Source organism: Aulonocara sp. 'chitande type north' Nkhata Bay, linkage group LG5 (genome assembly GCF_057382095.1).
Source record: "Aulonocara sp. 'chitande type north' Nkhata Bay isolate Kocher_YH1m ecotype deep benthic linkage group LG5, A_spYH_male_GT1.1, whole genome shotgun sequence".
Lineage (NCBI taxonomy): Eukaryota > Metazoa > Chordata > Actinopteri > Cichliformes > Cichlidae > Aulonocara > Aulonocara sp. 'chitande type north' Nkhata Bay.
Window position 1 is genome coordinate 27,490,426 of NC_141348.1, and position 17,983 is coordinate 27,508,408.

Below are 17,983 nucleotides of genomic sequence, written 5' to 3' on the forward strand. Positions count from 1 at the left end.
ATGGGGGACAGTTTGTGTACTTACTTTCTCGGTAACAATAACACAGGCTACAGATTTTAAAGAAAGCGCAAGTGCCTTAAACCTGCATTTTTTCTAATAACCACCATAGGCGATATCTGTGTTTGCAAAAAGATTTCCAGTCCTATAGAAGTGACTAATTTTGGTTCATACTAACTGAAACACTGTTCATTTTGGTAAAACTGTTCATTCTTTGTGTCAGAAAGAAGAATTACCCAAGCTTTAGCTAACTTGCGATTAACAAATTGTAAGAAAATGAGCAAGTAGCTTGACTTTCAGCTCCGCCCCCTACATCACACCTGATTTTAAAATAGCCAGATGGCAAGAGTGAAACCACTCATCCTGAGGCTTTACAAACCAATAGGTGACGTCACAGTTTGTCTTTTATACCGTCTGAGGGAATATGATTAAACGCCCACAGGTAAATCTTTCATGTCTAATATCTATACTAATTCATACACTTAATTTGACTGACAAACATGAACTTACATGTGACAAAATGTGTTTGCATCTGTCTGTCTGTGTTCGCATCCATCAGCTTACCTGTAGATCATGCCCGGTGAGCCAGTCTGTCGAAGGGAGAGGCGAGCGGGGGAGTCTGTGGTAGATTCAGGATACATGGAGGCAGGAGGGAAGGGGGATGTGGCCAACCTGCCGGGGGTGGAGTTCTTTCACAGGGACCACAGGGTCTATCACTTCTCAGTGCCTCTGAAAGAGAGCAAGCGTGTGCACTGGTTATTGACAAGCTTTTTGTCAACATTAGAATAGTAATAAAAAAACAAAACAAATAAACATAAATAAATAAAATCCCACCCTCATTTAACTGTAAAGCCATTACATCAGACTGAGACTTCATCTCAGCAATTCAAATGTTTCAGATATCCGTTGCATGTTTAAATTGAAGCACACAATTCAGAAAACTTTAGGTTTTCTAATCAGAAAATGAACTACAATACTGGCACTCTTTTAGCGATAGTAATGCCAGTAACTGGCCTTATTCTTAATCAGCTCCCTTATAGACCAATTATCTATATGGGAAAAAAAAAAAATGGCCTAGACAGTTTTTCAGCCTCAGTACAAGTCTTTTGTTATCTCTGTGTCTGAACACATTTAAGAAACAGAACAGAAAATAAAAGAGTTCCATGTGAATCACTGCCGTGATTTTGATGCGATTGTTTTGCCTGTCAGTGTCAGAGAAACATGCCAACATTGATAAAAGGAAATGATGTGCGCTGTGGCATACAACTGATGGACTATACAGAATACCATCCGTAACTGCAACACTGCAGTTCATTTTATTTTTCCCTGAATAGCTGAATATAAGAACCGCATGCTTGGGTTGTGTACACTAAATAAAACACATAATCCACAACATGTCACATTCACTGCCACATTTCCAGCTACAGAAGCCTATTACACTTGTTTGACCACCCACATTAAAAGACTGTATGAGGTCAAATAGATTTTATCTGAAACCACACACCCCTGAAAGAATCAGGAGGAAACAGGTTAATTAAACAAAGGCACACAAGCCCTCCCAGAACAGCAGCAGCACGTATAACTGGATAATGACCTTGAATGATCCAATTAGTACGTCAGTTGAGCGCTGAAGCTGGTTGGTGTATCGGAGGTAAAACGTAGTCACGAATAAACACCTCTCCAGATCCGATTTGCCCCAACTATCCCATGCCAAGTAAATGTGCCACTTTTGCTTACACTTTGAACCCAAACCTAGAAAACATCCTGTATTAAGTAAAACAAGAATCTTAACAAAAGTAAATGGCCTGTATTTATATAGCGCTTTACTAGTCCCTAAGGACCCCAAAGCGCTTTACATATCCAGTCATCCACCCATTCACACACACATTCACACATTGGTGATGGCAAGCTACATTGTAGCCACAGCCACCCTGGGGCGCACTGACAGAGGCGAGGCTGCTGAACACTGGCGCCACCGGACCCTCTGACCACCACCAGTAGGCAACGGGTGAAGGGTCTTGCCCAAGGACACAACGACAGAGACTGTCCAAGCCGGGGCTTGAACCGGCAACCTTCCGATTACAAGGCAAACTCCCAACTCTTGAGCCACGATCGCCCAAAGTAGCTGGGTAAGCCTGACACCTCCAATTTTCACAGGATTTGTTCTCAACTACACCACTAGATGGAGTCACGTCCTCATTCTGTAGACATGAGCTGAATGAATAAACCACCAGACCAATTTAACCTCTTTATTTTCCTCCAGCTCAGTGATACAAAGTGAATATCCTAACAGAGATCTTGAGCAATCAGGAAATGACCAGTTCATACAGCAGGATAATTAAATGCTCCTAGTCCTTTGATAAAATACAGTAAAAACTAAGGCCGAGAAAACGAGATGCACACACACTAACTCCTTAGTTCATCAACCTGCTTCGTACTGTACATTTGAGTGTTCCCTACAGCAAACCACAGCTGATTCACTGCTTAGAGCAACTTGATTCTATGAATAATTCACATGTCTGTTGGAAAAGCAGGCTATTGCTGTAAAGAGGTCTGTAACAAGCGAGCTGGGCAAAGCCTGGGTGGGTTGTTATGTATACACACACATTGAAATTAACAGCCATTACCGTAAGTTAAAAACAAGAAAGTATTTCACATTGACATCATAGTCTGTGATGAAGAGGAGCGGCACTGATGTTAACCCAGTTTTCTGTGGACATAAGAGGGGTATAGAGGAGGAAGCATCTATGTCACCCTGACAGAGCTGTGAGCGGAGAACCTCACGTTACCCTATTTCACCAGTGGCTGCACTCACGTGACTCATGGCTCGTAACGGACATCGTAATGTTAAGGTGAAGGTGACTTTCTCCTCCCATCAATTTCCCAGGCAGCGAATACATGTCCCATGTTCACAAGGACGCGTTTAACGCTCCCTGCCCATTCATTTCGATCATGACACAGTGGATCACAGGTCATTCCAGCTATCGGATGATGATGGCATGACCCTGATGGGCAAAACGCATGACAGTAGATTTACTAAACAGCACAGCAAAGTCCTTGGGGATCATCATCTCTCACTGATGTGGATCAGAGTACACATTGTTTTGCACACAACCCCATTGACTCGGATTGACAGCCAATAAATACATGTTGCATGTAAGATGATTATCAACATTTAAGTTTTCCAGCAAGGTTGAAGGTAAAGAGCATTTGTAAAAAGCCACTCCGATGCTATTGCAGTCTTATATTTTGCAATATTTGACAAGCTTAGGACAAAAACATTATTTAAGAATATATTATTGTACATTATATGTTGCACTATGTGGAGAAGTAAGAGTTTTTCAGTTTTTCCACTCTAACCTTTACAGCAAACAGCTTATGTGATTCTCAGAATTCTTTGAGAGTAGTTTGGAGTTTATATGAAATAATAAACAGAAATCAGATTGTTTTAATGGTTAGAAAGGGAAAGAACAATAGCTCCATGTAGGAACATCATCATCGTCAAAGCACTCATATCTTACTGGCCATAACTCTTACTGTAACAATGAATCCAGTCAAACCCAATCAAAAATTAATGAAAGCAACGCTCCATTCTAGGAGTCTGACCTGTATACAAGCACAAATAGCAAATGCCCATTAAGACAAGAGCAAAACATTCGTAATTCAGTTAACCTTTAAAGCAAGCATCACACTTAATGCAGCATTTCAGATTTTTTAAATCTATGACAAATGCTACATCGCAACACAGTTATCATTGTCAATTACAATATGAGAAGACAGGAAATTACAGCAGTAATCAAATCTTTAACACCGAGGACAGGATATAATGCATGCTGAAGACATCAGTGATCTGATCCACTCAGACACAATTAAAGTAACAATCATAACAATAGCACAGAACTCATGCATACCTGCTGTGTAACAGTTATTCAGACAGTTGGTAGCTATTCTAGTTTAGATCAGGATACCACTGTCTGGTTAAGCCTCCAAATTTTAATGTAAAGCAATTGCAAGCTCCATTACGTCACAAAACAAACATTTGTGAAGTGATGTGATAGAAGAGTGGAACAGAAATTACTATGCTTTGCTTTGTTCAATAAACATGGGAGCAGAAATAAGGAACAGAGGTTTGACTTGTAGTTTTATGTAGTTGGTTATTATATATTAAACCCATTAAGAAAATACTTTTACTGTGCGACTGTAGCAGATTGTAGAGCAATGCACCAGTCTCTCAGAGATGCCTGTAGAGAGCTGCAGTTGGAGAGGATGCTGCTGCTGACTGCAGCAATGCGGTACACTACAGACTCATCCAGGCTCAAGTTAGAGGGCTCGGATTTGCTGCACTAATGGGCCAAGGTGCACTTTGCAGATTAAAACTACAGACAAGGAAAGAGTGTTAAAGGAGAAAAAAAAAGGAGGTGATATTGCAGAAAAACTGTCCCATTTCCCAGATGGCTCTTGTTGTAACATGCGAGATTAGACAAGCAAAGAAACTGTGGGTATGACGAAGTCTGGAAGTATTTACTACGATTGCTGTCAAGTCCTCTCTACAACCTTCAAACTCTAATACGCTCCTGATAAAATTCCTGCTCATGCCAAGTACATTTGAAACAAAGGAATCAATGTGCATTATGAACAAACAAAACAGACTTCCTAGTTTGTATTTGATCTTTTCAGTGGTGCCCTGTAGCAAGCAGCAACACACCCACACCAACGCAGCCCCTTGCTTTTCTGATGCAGTGTTTCAGGTGATCTCAACACTGCCTGAAGCATCGATAGTTATGCGTTTTCCAAATACATGTTTACAACAGTGGTGGGACAGACTATTGATACGGGAATATGTCTTATGGTTTCCTTGTGCAATATTTATTAAATACATTGCAGCGACAGTATGGATGTTTCCTTTTAAACAAATTTCCCTGTCGTTTTGACAAAACCCAAAATAAAATTATGAAGAAATATTTCATAACCCCTGATGGTGATCAAATTAAATTAAGCAACCCATGGTGAAGAAGAAACTCTCAGTGGCAAATAGCAAACAGCATGGGAAGCTAATCACAGAGGTAATTAACTGAATTCATATATTACAGTTGAAAGATAATGGTAATGCACACAAACAGACACTGTAGCAAATAAATACATAAAAAAGGCAAAAGTACTAATTATTTATTTTTTAAACAAATACTGTGATGTATTACAATAATTTTGGGGCCTATACTGACTATACTGAGTCCCACAGCTAGTTTCAAATACAGGCTGACCAAACCAGGGTTTTTATCACTGATACCAATATTTGATGATATTAGCCAATATTTTTCTGCTTCAGACACACAAAATCTAAATAAATTACACATTTTTATGTGTAGTTATTTATGAGGCCTTACTAAGATAACACAACAATGCAGTTTAAAAATTATTTTATTTTGACAAGTTGTGGATTACTCGTTTGAGTCCCTCCTACCACTCTGGGTAGAACCAGAACTACCGCCATAATCTATGTTTTGCTGAAAACTGACGGATTGACAGATTTGATAATAATTTTATTATTGCTCAGTGCTTAAGTGCTCAGACTTGACGTAGAAGCTTCCATGTTATGTTCAGCCCAAACATGATGTAAAAGAGGCCAACAAAATGACTTCCAGAGAAATGAAGTATTCCAATCATCCATCCTCTTCTGCTTAGAACAATTAAGAGTTAAATGTATTTTAACTGGTAAATATTTATTTTAGCACTGGTTACAAAAATCTGCTAATGCTAAAATATGGAGAGAGGTTGTGGTTAGAGACTTGAGACTGAAATGAGAGATGGTGCCTCTTGTGACAGACATCCATCTACATAGCCTCTCTTAAGCTGGCCTCATACACCGGTCTTTTCCAAACAAAATGCAAAATTGAGTCACAAAAGGCAGTTCTTCATGCTTTCCATCCATAAATCCACCTACACCCAGCCTAAGTGAACTCCCTCTTGAGACGGGGCTTACGTGAGCAAGGCAAGCAGGCAGGCATTGCTGGCCTGGAAAGCACAGTATAGTCCTGTCTAGTATGTTGACAGCTGCAGAAAACACACACACACACACACACACACACACACACACACACACACACACACACACACACATATATACACAGAACCGAGCAGATGGCTGCGGAAGAGGGAGACAGGCTAACAGACGAGAACTGCCGGGGATATCCTACATGGGAGATCAGTCAGGCAGAGAGAGAGAGAAAAACTAACCTAACCTTGTTCTCCGGCAGGCTACAAAGAGGATTCAGATGGAATTTCCTCTTCTTCTTCAACGACATGCATCAAAGGATGAAAGTCAAACCCATATTAAAGATGTGAATCCATGCTAGTGCATCATCTTTACCCTCATCATCAGAGAGACAGTTTATGATTTAATAAATGGCCTCCTCTCGGTTAAGCTGTGGAGGGCCCTTGATTACAGAAACAGTGCAGGTCACTGCCTGCCAACTGGGAGGGGGGAAAAATAGCTAAGGCAATTTGCATAAATAGCCTATTTATACAGCAAACTTCTGATACAAATCCTCCTCCCCCCAGTTAAAAGAAGCTAAAAGAGCAACTGAGAGCCCTCCTGTCAGGAGTCATTAAATTCTAGGACAGCTGCAGATGTTGTCCACGCAGACATTTCCCACATATTATGGTTAGATTTTAAGCCATGTCCATCATCAGCTGCTGTGACTGGGCCTCAATAGATTACAGTTTAGAGGCAACTGTCTAATATAGGGCGTTCTACACTCAAGTTATAATCTTTAAGACTTGAATTCTATCAAACCTCAGTTTTGATACTATATATGGTGTTCGTTTTTATTTCCAGCAAAAGTCATTTACTGTTTTTCACTGGCATTGGCCAACGCAAACACTTTGGTCAAACACAGGTAACAATAAAACAACAAAAAGCAAAAATAAGATTGATCATTATGCTTTCACTGCTGTAACTGAACATAAATTAGCTGTGGATTATCTGAAGTCAATTATGTACCTGCCACTACCTGCTATTGTACAGCATGAGACATATAGTGCCAGGCTGCTTTTATCACTTACAGCATGAAGATGAATCAGCACTTTGTATGTCTCAGCTCAACATTTCCGTTCCTTTGTGCTGACTTGTAGTCTATCCCCAATATGAAAGCATAGTGCTACAAAAGCTCCCACAGAGATACTATTCACTACAAACACAAGTCAGGTTTTCAGACCATCTGTGAATATGAGAAGAATGAGCGCAATACTGTGAGGCTAGTTGGCGAAGGGACTGCGCAGCTAACTTGGGCCTGTGAACCTGTAATGAAGCATTTGTTAGCACTGCAGGGAGAGAACATGCTGCAGTGAACCAGGAGCACAGTGAAGAACACTGCAGTAGAAATATGAAACTACCGGTAGATTTTTATTGTTCTCAGTCCAACCCGGCTCTCCCTCTAGAAACCAAAGACAAATAAATCAAATCAAGTTCAGGCCTGGAGAGCTCAGTGTGATGTGAGGAAATACCTCTATTTTGTGCCAGCTTTGCTTTACATCACAACACTTGGTATTTGATGCGTAAATGTCCGAAGAGACCTGACCAAGCAGGAGAACTACAGGCTGGAAAACTGCTAACCCACACCCACTTCAAAGCACAGACACATTGAAATGACTTGTGTCCTTGCTTTTCTGGAAGGTTCAAATACTTCTGACTTGCCTTTGAAGACAAGTGACTCCAATATGATCTTAACATCTATTCACTATGTACAGCCTGCCAGCCTGCCCTGTTTTGGGTTTTTTTTTTTGTATCCTTGCTCAAGTACTCAGTTGATATCAGGGCTGTCTGCATCACTGCACTCGTAATGACACATGGGCACAGGCAGGCTGTACAGAACAGTTCAATATTTAGTTCTGCATAGGTGAGCAGAAAACATTAAGTCGTCACAAAAACATAACTGGGCAGAACGACAGGGAGGAGGTGATCAATACTAAACCTGGGCAGTTGTTTGGAAAGCCCACGCAGCAGTTAAAAGTATAATATAATGACACCAGAAGATTAAGTCTTCACAATACATGCAACTTAACAGACTATACCTGCACAGGCACTCTACTACAATACTCTGTGCACACTCTCAGTGGCACACCTAATGGCCTTGCTTTTTGCTGATGCAGCCAAAGAAAGACACCTTAATATTTCTATTAATAAATACTGCATTGGCTTCGTCCAAACAGAGAGCAGGTCTTAGGGTGTAAGGATAAATGATAGATAGAGCCTGAAGTCACAGCTCTGTCTTAGTTAGAAACTAAAAAAAGAGACATTCACTGGCTTACTACAACAGTATTCCTTCAAATATAAACCCAGAGAGAAGACCAATCAGAAATCTTCAGAGGTTACAAGGTAACATCATCTATGGTATAAACGCAGACATAGTAACAGTAGTTGTATTTAAGTTATCTGCTCGGTGCCTACGCAGATAACAGAGTAGCTGATAGGAGCTGGTCAATATCAATCTTCGGCTTATTCATTTTCCATTTATACAATTATGATGGTAACTGAAATAAACTGCTAAATAATTCAGACAATCTTTTATGCATTTTCTTAATGTCTTCCCTAGTGTCCAACCAATCTTCTTCTAGTTTAACTATAGAGAGAAAAAAAAAAGTTTAAAAAAAGCGAACGGCATCTACACCAACACAATATACAGGTTCGTCCCTAGTCATCACATATAAAAGGCCCTGATACCTCTAGTTTTGTATTTTCCAGCCACAGAGGAATAAATTGTCTCCCTCTGGGAGCTTCCACACCACTCTGACGGATGCTTTTTCTAACTGACAGGGAAAACAAAGCGAGCGTGGTCCAGAGTTCCAAATGAAATCTGGCGCAAATGCAGCAAGTGGCTGTCGGCTCTATGAACAGACTGAGTGGCCCCAGCAGGAGCAGGCCTGCAGTGATTAGAAAGCAACACACACACACAAACACATACACCTTCTGGGGAACAGGACAGAATAGGGAAAAACGCTGCCTGACAATAAGGAATTAGAAAGGAGGAAGAGAAAACTGCAGTCGAGTAGAGATTGTAGGGAAAGCTGAGGAGACACCGGAGAAAAGACCGCTCCAAGGAGACTCTTTCCTGTAAAACATCAGCGCTATGGATCACTCTTCCCACTCAGATGTTTGACTCCCGTGGTAATGATTTACACTAACGTGACTACTAGGGTTGTTCGATATAACGATATATATCGGATGACGATATAAAAACGTCTATCGTTTCATTTTACGCAATCGTTTGTTTCGTGGTGTCGCAAAATAAACTGTTTACGGTAATATTTTTTCATTGTTTTGATGGTCACTGTAGTGACTATATTAATTTCTTAAAAAGTTCTCTTTCTCATATATTTAATATAACCACACTACAGACAGACAAGCGTTTGTTTTTATAAGTTGTCATTAGCAACAACGACGGTAAAACCACCGTGCGTCCGCTTGTTCCACATAAACCTTTCACATTAAAGCTCAAGATCCTGTTGAGACTTTTCAAAATAAACTGAATCACGTGAAAGACGCAGAGTGCTTAAAGATGAGAAGCAAAAAAAAAAAAAAAAAAAGGAGTCGTCAGGTGCTAAAAAAAACAACAACCTTAGACTCAAACGTTAGAACAGGCGTTTTCCCGCAGCACGCCGTGTAATAAATACTCACAAAGAAAACGGCGGCCGTTACAACTTATGTCTAAAAATGTATCGTTTTGTGCATTGGTTAAAACACTCGACTCCAGCTACACGACGCCCAGCTGGAAACACTTCACGCAAGTCGAGCTTGTGATTTATATCATTATCGGACGATAGATGTCATATCGGGATATGAGATTTCGGTCATATCGCACAGCCCTAGTGACTACTAAGCACAGTTGCCCAAGGTTTCCACAAAACATTACCAGAACACACAATTCCTTCATAACATGGTTTAAAAAAACAAAACAAAGAAAAACTAAAACAAATATTTATTATCATGGCTTATTTCACAGATCACATGCTGCTCTCGAGACAGCCAGTTCAACTGAATATAGTAAAAGTGAAGCACTTGTGTTCAATGCCACTACGAATCCAACACAACCTGAAATGAAACCCTAGCCTGAGGTCCTGACTGGGAGGACCTCAGGCACAGCTGGCGGCCGGCGGAGCTCATGGGCGCGTCACTGCAACTCCCCCTGGCTTCTGCTCCGCGGCTGCTGAGTGAACCCTCATCTGGGACTCTCCTCAGCTCTTACTGGAACAGTGGCGCGGCTGCCCCTCTGTTGGTCTTCCTTGGTCTCTTGTGTTCTGGGGGCCTCTGGATGTCTGGAGTTTTGATCTCCTCCATACCTGCTTCACACCCTGGAGGACGGGGCTGTGGCCCCCCCACACTCCCTAGCAGATCGTTACATGGAGAAACCTTTGGAATACAAGCGCGCTGATCCACACAGGTATGCACACGGGTGTTCACTGCTCGTAGACCCAAATTACACCTTTCTTGGCTGCTACTTCGAAGCACATCTGTCCTGCGTGCTGCACAACAACATTGAATATTTAGTATTTACTGCTGTTTACACTTAGCTAGATTAATGCGATGGTGTTGTGTTTAGTATGTTGCTTTGTTTTGTTTTTTTATTGTTTTTTTTGCTTGTTTTCTATTCTCTCAACAGGTGATCCAGGAGATTTTTATTTTTTTTTCTCCCTCCCTTTCTCACTGTCCCTCTCCCCTTCTGTTTTTCCTTTCCTTCCTCTTTCTTTCTCCCTTTCCTATCCCTCACTCATGTCTGTCCCGTCTATAACATCTGAAAATAAAATATAATAAATAATAAAAACAAAGATCGACCAAATGGACCAATACGGCAATGCCACGATGATCCATTTGGCAAAGTAAATCCATTGGGTATCCTTGTTGGTCTTCAGACAACAATTCTGATGGCTAAAGAACCAAATGGGACAGGCAGGAAAAAAAAAGAAAAAAGAAAAAAAAAAAAAAGAAATTTCTGTTCAATTTGAACCAAGTATTTGAGTTGATGGTTGCAATTTTTATACAACTGTTGTAATTTGATTTTAACAATTTTTTGATTGATGCTTTGTTTCCTTTACAATATTGTACTTTGATGTATAATATACTTAAATGTATAATATTGTAAAGGAAACAAAACATCAATCAAAAAAAATGTTCTCTTTTTTTATTCAGGCTACTTAAATTTATTTTGGGCTAACAAAAACTGAAGAGTGCCCGCCCGAAGGGCTACCAGGGATTTTGAAATTTTGCAAGCCCTGCGTATCGATTTGTGAAGTCTGGTTATGAAGTCTCAACTTAACTGTCCAGTATTGTGACCATGTCACAAACAAGACCCAAAATTAGTCATTGAGACTAATAAGGAAATTGTTATATGGAGGTTTTAGAAAAAGAAAAGAAGGGTCATTTTCTCATAGACTTCTACTCCTTTCCACAACCAGATGTGTCATTAAAAGAACTTTGAGCTAGTTTAACTGTTCATATCTGGAGGCTGCATTCATTTTTTATTCAGAGTGTATGGCTGAGAGATACACTAGAGTAGATTTACTTCTATGCTTAGGGTCATTTCTGTGTTAAATCTCCCAATTTCTGCTAATTTTGAACTGGTAGCAAACCATCCTGGCGTTGTCCAATAAATGAGTGGAACTCAATTCAGTATGTTACTGCTACTTTAGTAGAAAAAGATGCCTTTCTTTTAATTCCCTGCATCACTCCAACTAGTGCAAGGTCACAGCAGAAGTGAAAAAGTGTAAGAGGAAGGTGACAGTTCTGTGATATTATCTTGCATTAATTTTAACATTTCAAACGACTCTAAATGCATTTTTCACACATTTCATGTCAAGTCCTGCCATGGTGTTAGGTTGTGCTGGTTATGGTTGAGCATTGCACAGGAAGCAGAGCCTCCACACGCCTCCCCCTTAACTGTGATACAGCCTAGCTTCTGCTCGCTATTGTCAAGTACAGAGCACTGACAGCATGCATGTGTTAAGTTTTAAAGTTTGAAATAAAATAAGTTTATAATATGGTTTTCTGTTGGCTTTTGAGTTTAATACATTAAAACTGTGAGTGTAACAAATATGTTTAAAGTCTGATTGGGAAACTGTCAAGAATCAGTAAAAAGAAAAAGACGAACATTAAAAAAAAAAATACATTGAGTATATGAAAATATCTTGTGCATTCAAACACAGAATATAATACTCTTAAAATAAAGTTTTTGACATGTCTCAACATTTAGAGATGACATTTAGGTAAATATTCATTCTTCAGTCTATAAACTCTCATCTGAAGTGATTAAAAAGAAGTTAACTGGTCCGTATAAGGTTCGTGAAAATGTCAGAAATATTATAATTCTGATCACGTATCAGTACATTTCCATATTTTTATATCGATAAAAAGAAAGCTGCCACTTGCGAGATAAAACGCAGAAAAACATGAAGGCGACTTTCCTTGCGTGGTGGAAGCAAAAGAACTAAACTAAGAGTTTGGATCTTTTTTTGCTGCTGGTTCAGTCAATGTTGTTTGGAGAGAGATAAAAACCTGCAGCTTCTGAATCTGGCACAAAAAGGGCGTAAACACAAACCTGGCAACGGATCAGAATCAGTGAGCTGTCGGCTTTCAGCCCCGACCGTGTCCGTGCCGTCGGGTGAGAAAGCCACATCTCACTGATTCTGATCCGTCGGCGGGTCTGCGCTTTGTGTTTACGTCTTTGTGCAGAATCCGTGTTCCTGCTCTCATTTACTGTTTTAGCTGTTTGGTGGTTGTTGAAATTTTGTGAGGTTTAACCTGAGACTCCGGTGTTTCGGGCAAAATTATATTTAAAAATCAATTCAGGATTTTAATGAATCGATTTTACGTTATCCATAAATCGATAATCAAAACCCACCCCTATGTAAGAGTGGTAAAAACTGTGAAAAATGTCCACTGCAGCCACTGTCTGTCCTACTTATCAACCAATCAACACTCAACAACATAAATCAACCACAGATCAGTTTGTTGAGTCTATTGGCGACCACAAAACTAATGTTCCAGGACACTGAAGCATAGAGGATGGCACAGACATTGTCTGGCATATTTTAAAGGACTTTAGCAGCTTCAGAAATAGAAATTATGTTGGGCCTATTCGCAGAGGGTTTCTGTGTTTTTAGTATGTCCAATTTTTTTAATCAACATGAGCACCAAAGTACATGTAGTCATTCACTGTCTCCACACCGACTCCATGGATGGAAACATGGGTCACAGATGTTCTAGCCCTCATGTCCACACCACCTTGTCTCAGAGGAGGTGGAGGCAGAAAGACACCATCATCATCATAACACCAAATCACAACTCTTATTCTTAAAATTGCATCCATCTAGGCACATACTTGTTTATTTTAGAACTCAATCACCTCCGTTGGTAAGCACTTGACAGTGGCTGCAGCTATGAGCTATTAACATTACTTCTCACACACTCATGAAAAAGCGTTACTCACTTCCCAGAACAAAGGTCCGACATTACACACAAGCTGGAATGAAGAGCTGGTAACACAACACTGTTTGTCACTGTGGCTGCAAAGGTCACGGCAGTCACATCTTTCCCTGTATGTCACACCATTTTGGTTAAATGATTAAAATTTCTCCGCATATTTTTTCCAATAAAAAACTGATGATTTGTTGCTGAAAATAAAACAGATGCCAGATACTGATATATTTTACTTTAAGGCTTCCATTTTAATGTATCATATTCTGGTAATATGTTTTATTTTCATTCCAAAAATCACCTGTTCTGTCCACTGTGCATCACAGTATCGTCCTGAAGCATTGAGACAAACTGGCAAGTTACACGTACAGTATGACCGCCCACTCACCAACACTCCTCATTCACACAGACTATGCTACTTTGCCCACTCAGTGTGGTAAAACTGACAAGGATGACCAATACACTCAGACACACACAGATCCTACTGTACATGTAATGTGACAAAGTACATGCACAGTCACAAGCATGGTTTCCTGTCTCTTTCTTGTACACTGATGAGCACTGTGTTCCAACAAATTAACAACCTTTAATTTAGAAGTTAGAACAGTTTTGTCATTGTGGTGCGATATGTTTTTGGTACTACAGTGAAAACGATTTAGTGTGAACTGCGCATGGTGGTCAGTCGACTGCCCCGTACCAACCCAATATCATGACAAGGCGTATAAAAGACATGCCGGCCCACCGTGTCCGCTTAATACTTTGCATTTTGTATACAGAAACTGCATTACCAGCAGGGGGAGATAATATATTTAAAGCCGGCAGTGAGCAAAAAACGTATTAAGGACATTCCAGGATCCTTAATCATCAGAATTGATTAAGCTAGGCGGCTAATATGCATATACATGTAAATGTAAATGTGTTAATAATGTCTGTTTAAACACTTTTCTGTGATTATTTTCGTCTTTGCCTGGAAACAAACAAAAAAAACAAAAACAAAAACAAAAAAAAAAAAAGTGGAGAGACAAAGTGTAAAATAGACTAAAAAAGACCAAATGAGCAGTGAGACATCATATAAGATACAGAATTTCCACTCCACATTATTCAGTCAGCAACTTTTGGGGTCAGAGGGCATACTGAGGCAAGAGTCTTATATTATATTGACAAAAATGCACCGTTACACCCGTATTCGAATTGTCGCATTCCATGCAGGAAACTGTAATGTCAGTATTTCCTGTTTAGTTTTATGCATTTCCAAACAAAGGAAGAGAGTGCAGAGTGTTTCCCTTACTACTACTTTGGGATGGGAGGACACAAAATAAAAAAATAAATTAAAAAATCTTTTTAAAGATGTGTATATGTGTAAATTTGACCTCTGACCTTGAGATCAAGGGCACCGGGATTGTAACTTGTCAGAGACCTTTGGTATCAATTCCTAGATGGCTTCCTTCTTGAGTTATTGCAGAAACTTGAGATCTTTGTTCTTGACCTTGAGGTTGTCACTAAGATTCAATCTCATCTGAGATTTTTAGTAGATACACCTGCAGCATCTATTGACTCCTATGTTGCCTCATTCTTGAGTTATCACATTCACAAACTTGGGTGTCCATGCCTGCCTGGCTGGGTGACAACAACAGCCAGGGATAACACCACAGGGATAAAAACTACTGGGAAATAAGCAAACCCACTCTGGACACTACACTGAAGACAAAATAAAAATAAAACCTTATTAGAAAATGCATAACTATAATAATTAATGTGATCTCAAACAAGATTTATTTTTAAAATAATAAAAATATTAAATATATTTATACCAATTGAAAAGAACCAGTGTCAAATGCACACTTTTAAAATGTGACCTTTTAGCATGACATGAAAGAATGTTTTCCCTACATCACACAACTAAAAGTTGATTTGAAGCATATTGCATCTTGTGGGAGCTCAGATGCTCCCAAAAGCCAAGATTTTTGATACCTTGCTTTAAAGAAAAAAAAAAGAAAAAAAAAACAGAAAAGCCTAATGAGTATGATTGTAGCACAGTGATGAAACTAAAATGGGATTTGCGTGATGTCAGGAAAAATAACATTTCATGTCAAGATGGAAATATGAGGGGGAAAAAGTTAGCAGATCTGGACAATTAGCACTATTAAAGTCCAGCTGGGTTCCATTTTGTGTCTTTGACATAGCAGTAAAGCCCCGAAGATCTGTGCAACACAGACAATCTGCCTGTCTGACATAATATGTATGATTCAAACAGACTTTAAATGCCAGCTGAGGGAGGTTTCAGAGGTTATCAGCTGGGAGACAGTGACAGTTTGCAGCATTACATCCTCCCTCAGCCATCACTGTAACCCTAGAATCAGATGCAACGATACACTCTTCCCGCATATAAGCATGAAGTGCACAGGCTTCCATCCCTGTGATCACATACACATGTACAGATCTGACACAATCATGGATGACTTGGCAGGGTCACTTTCTGCACACACACACCACCTTAGGACACTTGGGCAGCTGCTATTTTATAACAGCATACTGCTCCTTACAGTGGCTTCAGAGTGGAAGCATCACTCACTTTATGACTCTAGCCTTTGTACTCCATAGGGCACTGAAACTAATTGCTTAACCAACCTTAATCAAAATGCAGAAAAACTGAATAGACATGCTGCAAACACAAAAATCATGCAACTAAATCATCTAGCTACTGGTTTGTTTTTCTCTTATTAAAGCAGAAAATTGCTTTCACACTGACTCAAGCACCAGCAAATGAGAAGCAGTGCAGCAAGGACATAAAATACATGGTGCCTTCCACTGAAGAAAAAAAAAAAAAAAAAAAAAAAAAAGGACAACCTTTGCTACAAGCAAGTACCCACATAATGACTATATAGTAGTGTATGGATTCATCTTACTGTGTTGAAACAAACATTTCTATAGGAAGACGGAAGAACGGCTGTTACCAATTATCCATGTTTTTCTTTTTCTTTCTGTATAAATACAAACACACTCACATTACATCAGACTACCTACACAAATCCTTAGTGTTTGCCCGGTCAGCCATAAGATTATTGCCAGGTTTCCCCAGGCATAAAGGGTTAACGTCATGCTGTTTGTTCAGGTCCATATAAATGCCGTTGGCCTGCCCATAGTCTGTGTCAGAGACAATAATCGTAGAAGTTCAAATGTTTGTTTACTAACAGAGTCCCCGAGGCAGCAGCAGCTTCGCTCTAAGAAGAGAGGGCTTCTGTGTGTATTATTGTAACAGCGCTTGTTTTGATCGCGTGTGTCAGTGCAATGTGTCCAGGTGTTACGGTGACTCAACTTGCCATCTGTACTTTTACATTAACCTTGGCAAAACGTGAGGCTAACAGCTACCAAGAAGATGTGAAAAGCTGCAAACAGCATTGCTGTAACAATGATTGTGCGTGTCTGCCTGGGGTCAGCAGTTATTATTCTCCGTTGTTAAATGTTTGCAGGAATCCCAAGTGTGACTGGTTTCATTAAGGGATTTGACTAATATCAGTACACCCACTGCTATTAAATATTACATCTGTTCCACGCGAGTCTATGTGGCCTGACAGGCATTTGATGGCCACCTTTTCCTGCTGTGAATAATAACAACAACAACAACCACCACCACCACCACGGGAAGACTTACTGAACTTCCATTTTACTTTGCTTCCCCATCACTGACTCAGTTATTGAACTATTTAACAGATTTAAAAAGCAATTTGCAGACGTGGCTTGTGTTAGATATTAAGCCATTATTTCTGACAATGATTTGTATTGGCAATGACACTACAAGTTTTTCACTGCTAGTAGTTTGATGGCTTTTAGATGAGGTTATGCAGAAAGAGATGACAAGGAACAGAAATCCAGTCTCATGCTTTTGTCACCCTTGCTCTCTAGCAAACTGTCTCTCTGCCTCCTACAATGTTGTCCTCACTATTCATTTTAAACACCCCTTTCTTGTACATCTGAAACATTTCCTATGTAAAATGTACCTTGTTTTATGCAGTTTATGCGTGACTCAATAGATTAAGTATGCTTAACTTCTTCAGAGTTCAATGAAAATAAATATATCCTTTCCCCCCCTAAACTATAACATCTGACATCACTGTCTAAAGAACTGACTAAATCAAAGATGTGACAAAGTGCCCAAACACTGCTAGTTTATGAAAACATTCCTAAAATCTAGCAGGAATATGGGGGTTAAAAAACGTAAAGCATAAGTGTTTTTCTTATGTGGATGTGAATATTTAAAAGTGAAGAGATAAAAACTGTCGGTACAAAAAAAACAAAACACAAAAAAAAACCCAAACAAAAAACAAAAATTTTACCAAGAATCCAAGAGCTTCTTGGCAAGGTGGCCAATAAAAAAAAAAAAAAAAAAAAAAAAAATTCACATCACACACCATGTCAGATACTATACAACACAACTAGATTGGAGGTCAACAGCTGAATATCATGTGGGTCCTGTTCCTGTATGTTGACAGCCAAAATCTACACCCAAGGTTGAAGTGTTAA

At 39.6% G+C, this 17,983-nt stretch overlaps 1 protein-coding gene across 3 annotated transcripts in view; it reads right to left on the reverse strand.

The window, feature by feature from the left end:
* kcnab2a (potassium voltage-gated channel subfamily A regulatory beta subunit 2a) overlaps window positions 1-17,983 on the reverse strand; it is a 101,352-nt gene that overhangs the window by 60,858 nt on the left and 22,511 nt on the right. For all 3 annotated transcript variants that reach the window (XM_086292661.1, XM_086292659.1, XM_086292660.1), the window contains exon 2: window positions 562-726. In XM_086292661.1, coding sequence (XP_086148787.1) covers window positions 562-638 — 77 coding nt within the window. In that variant the 5' untranslated portion in view covers window positions 639-726. The remainder of the gene's footprint in view (window positions 1-561; window positions 727-17,983) is intronic.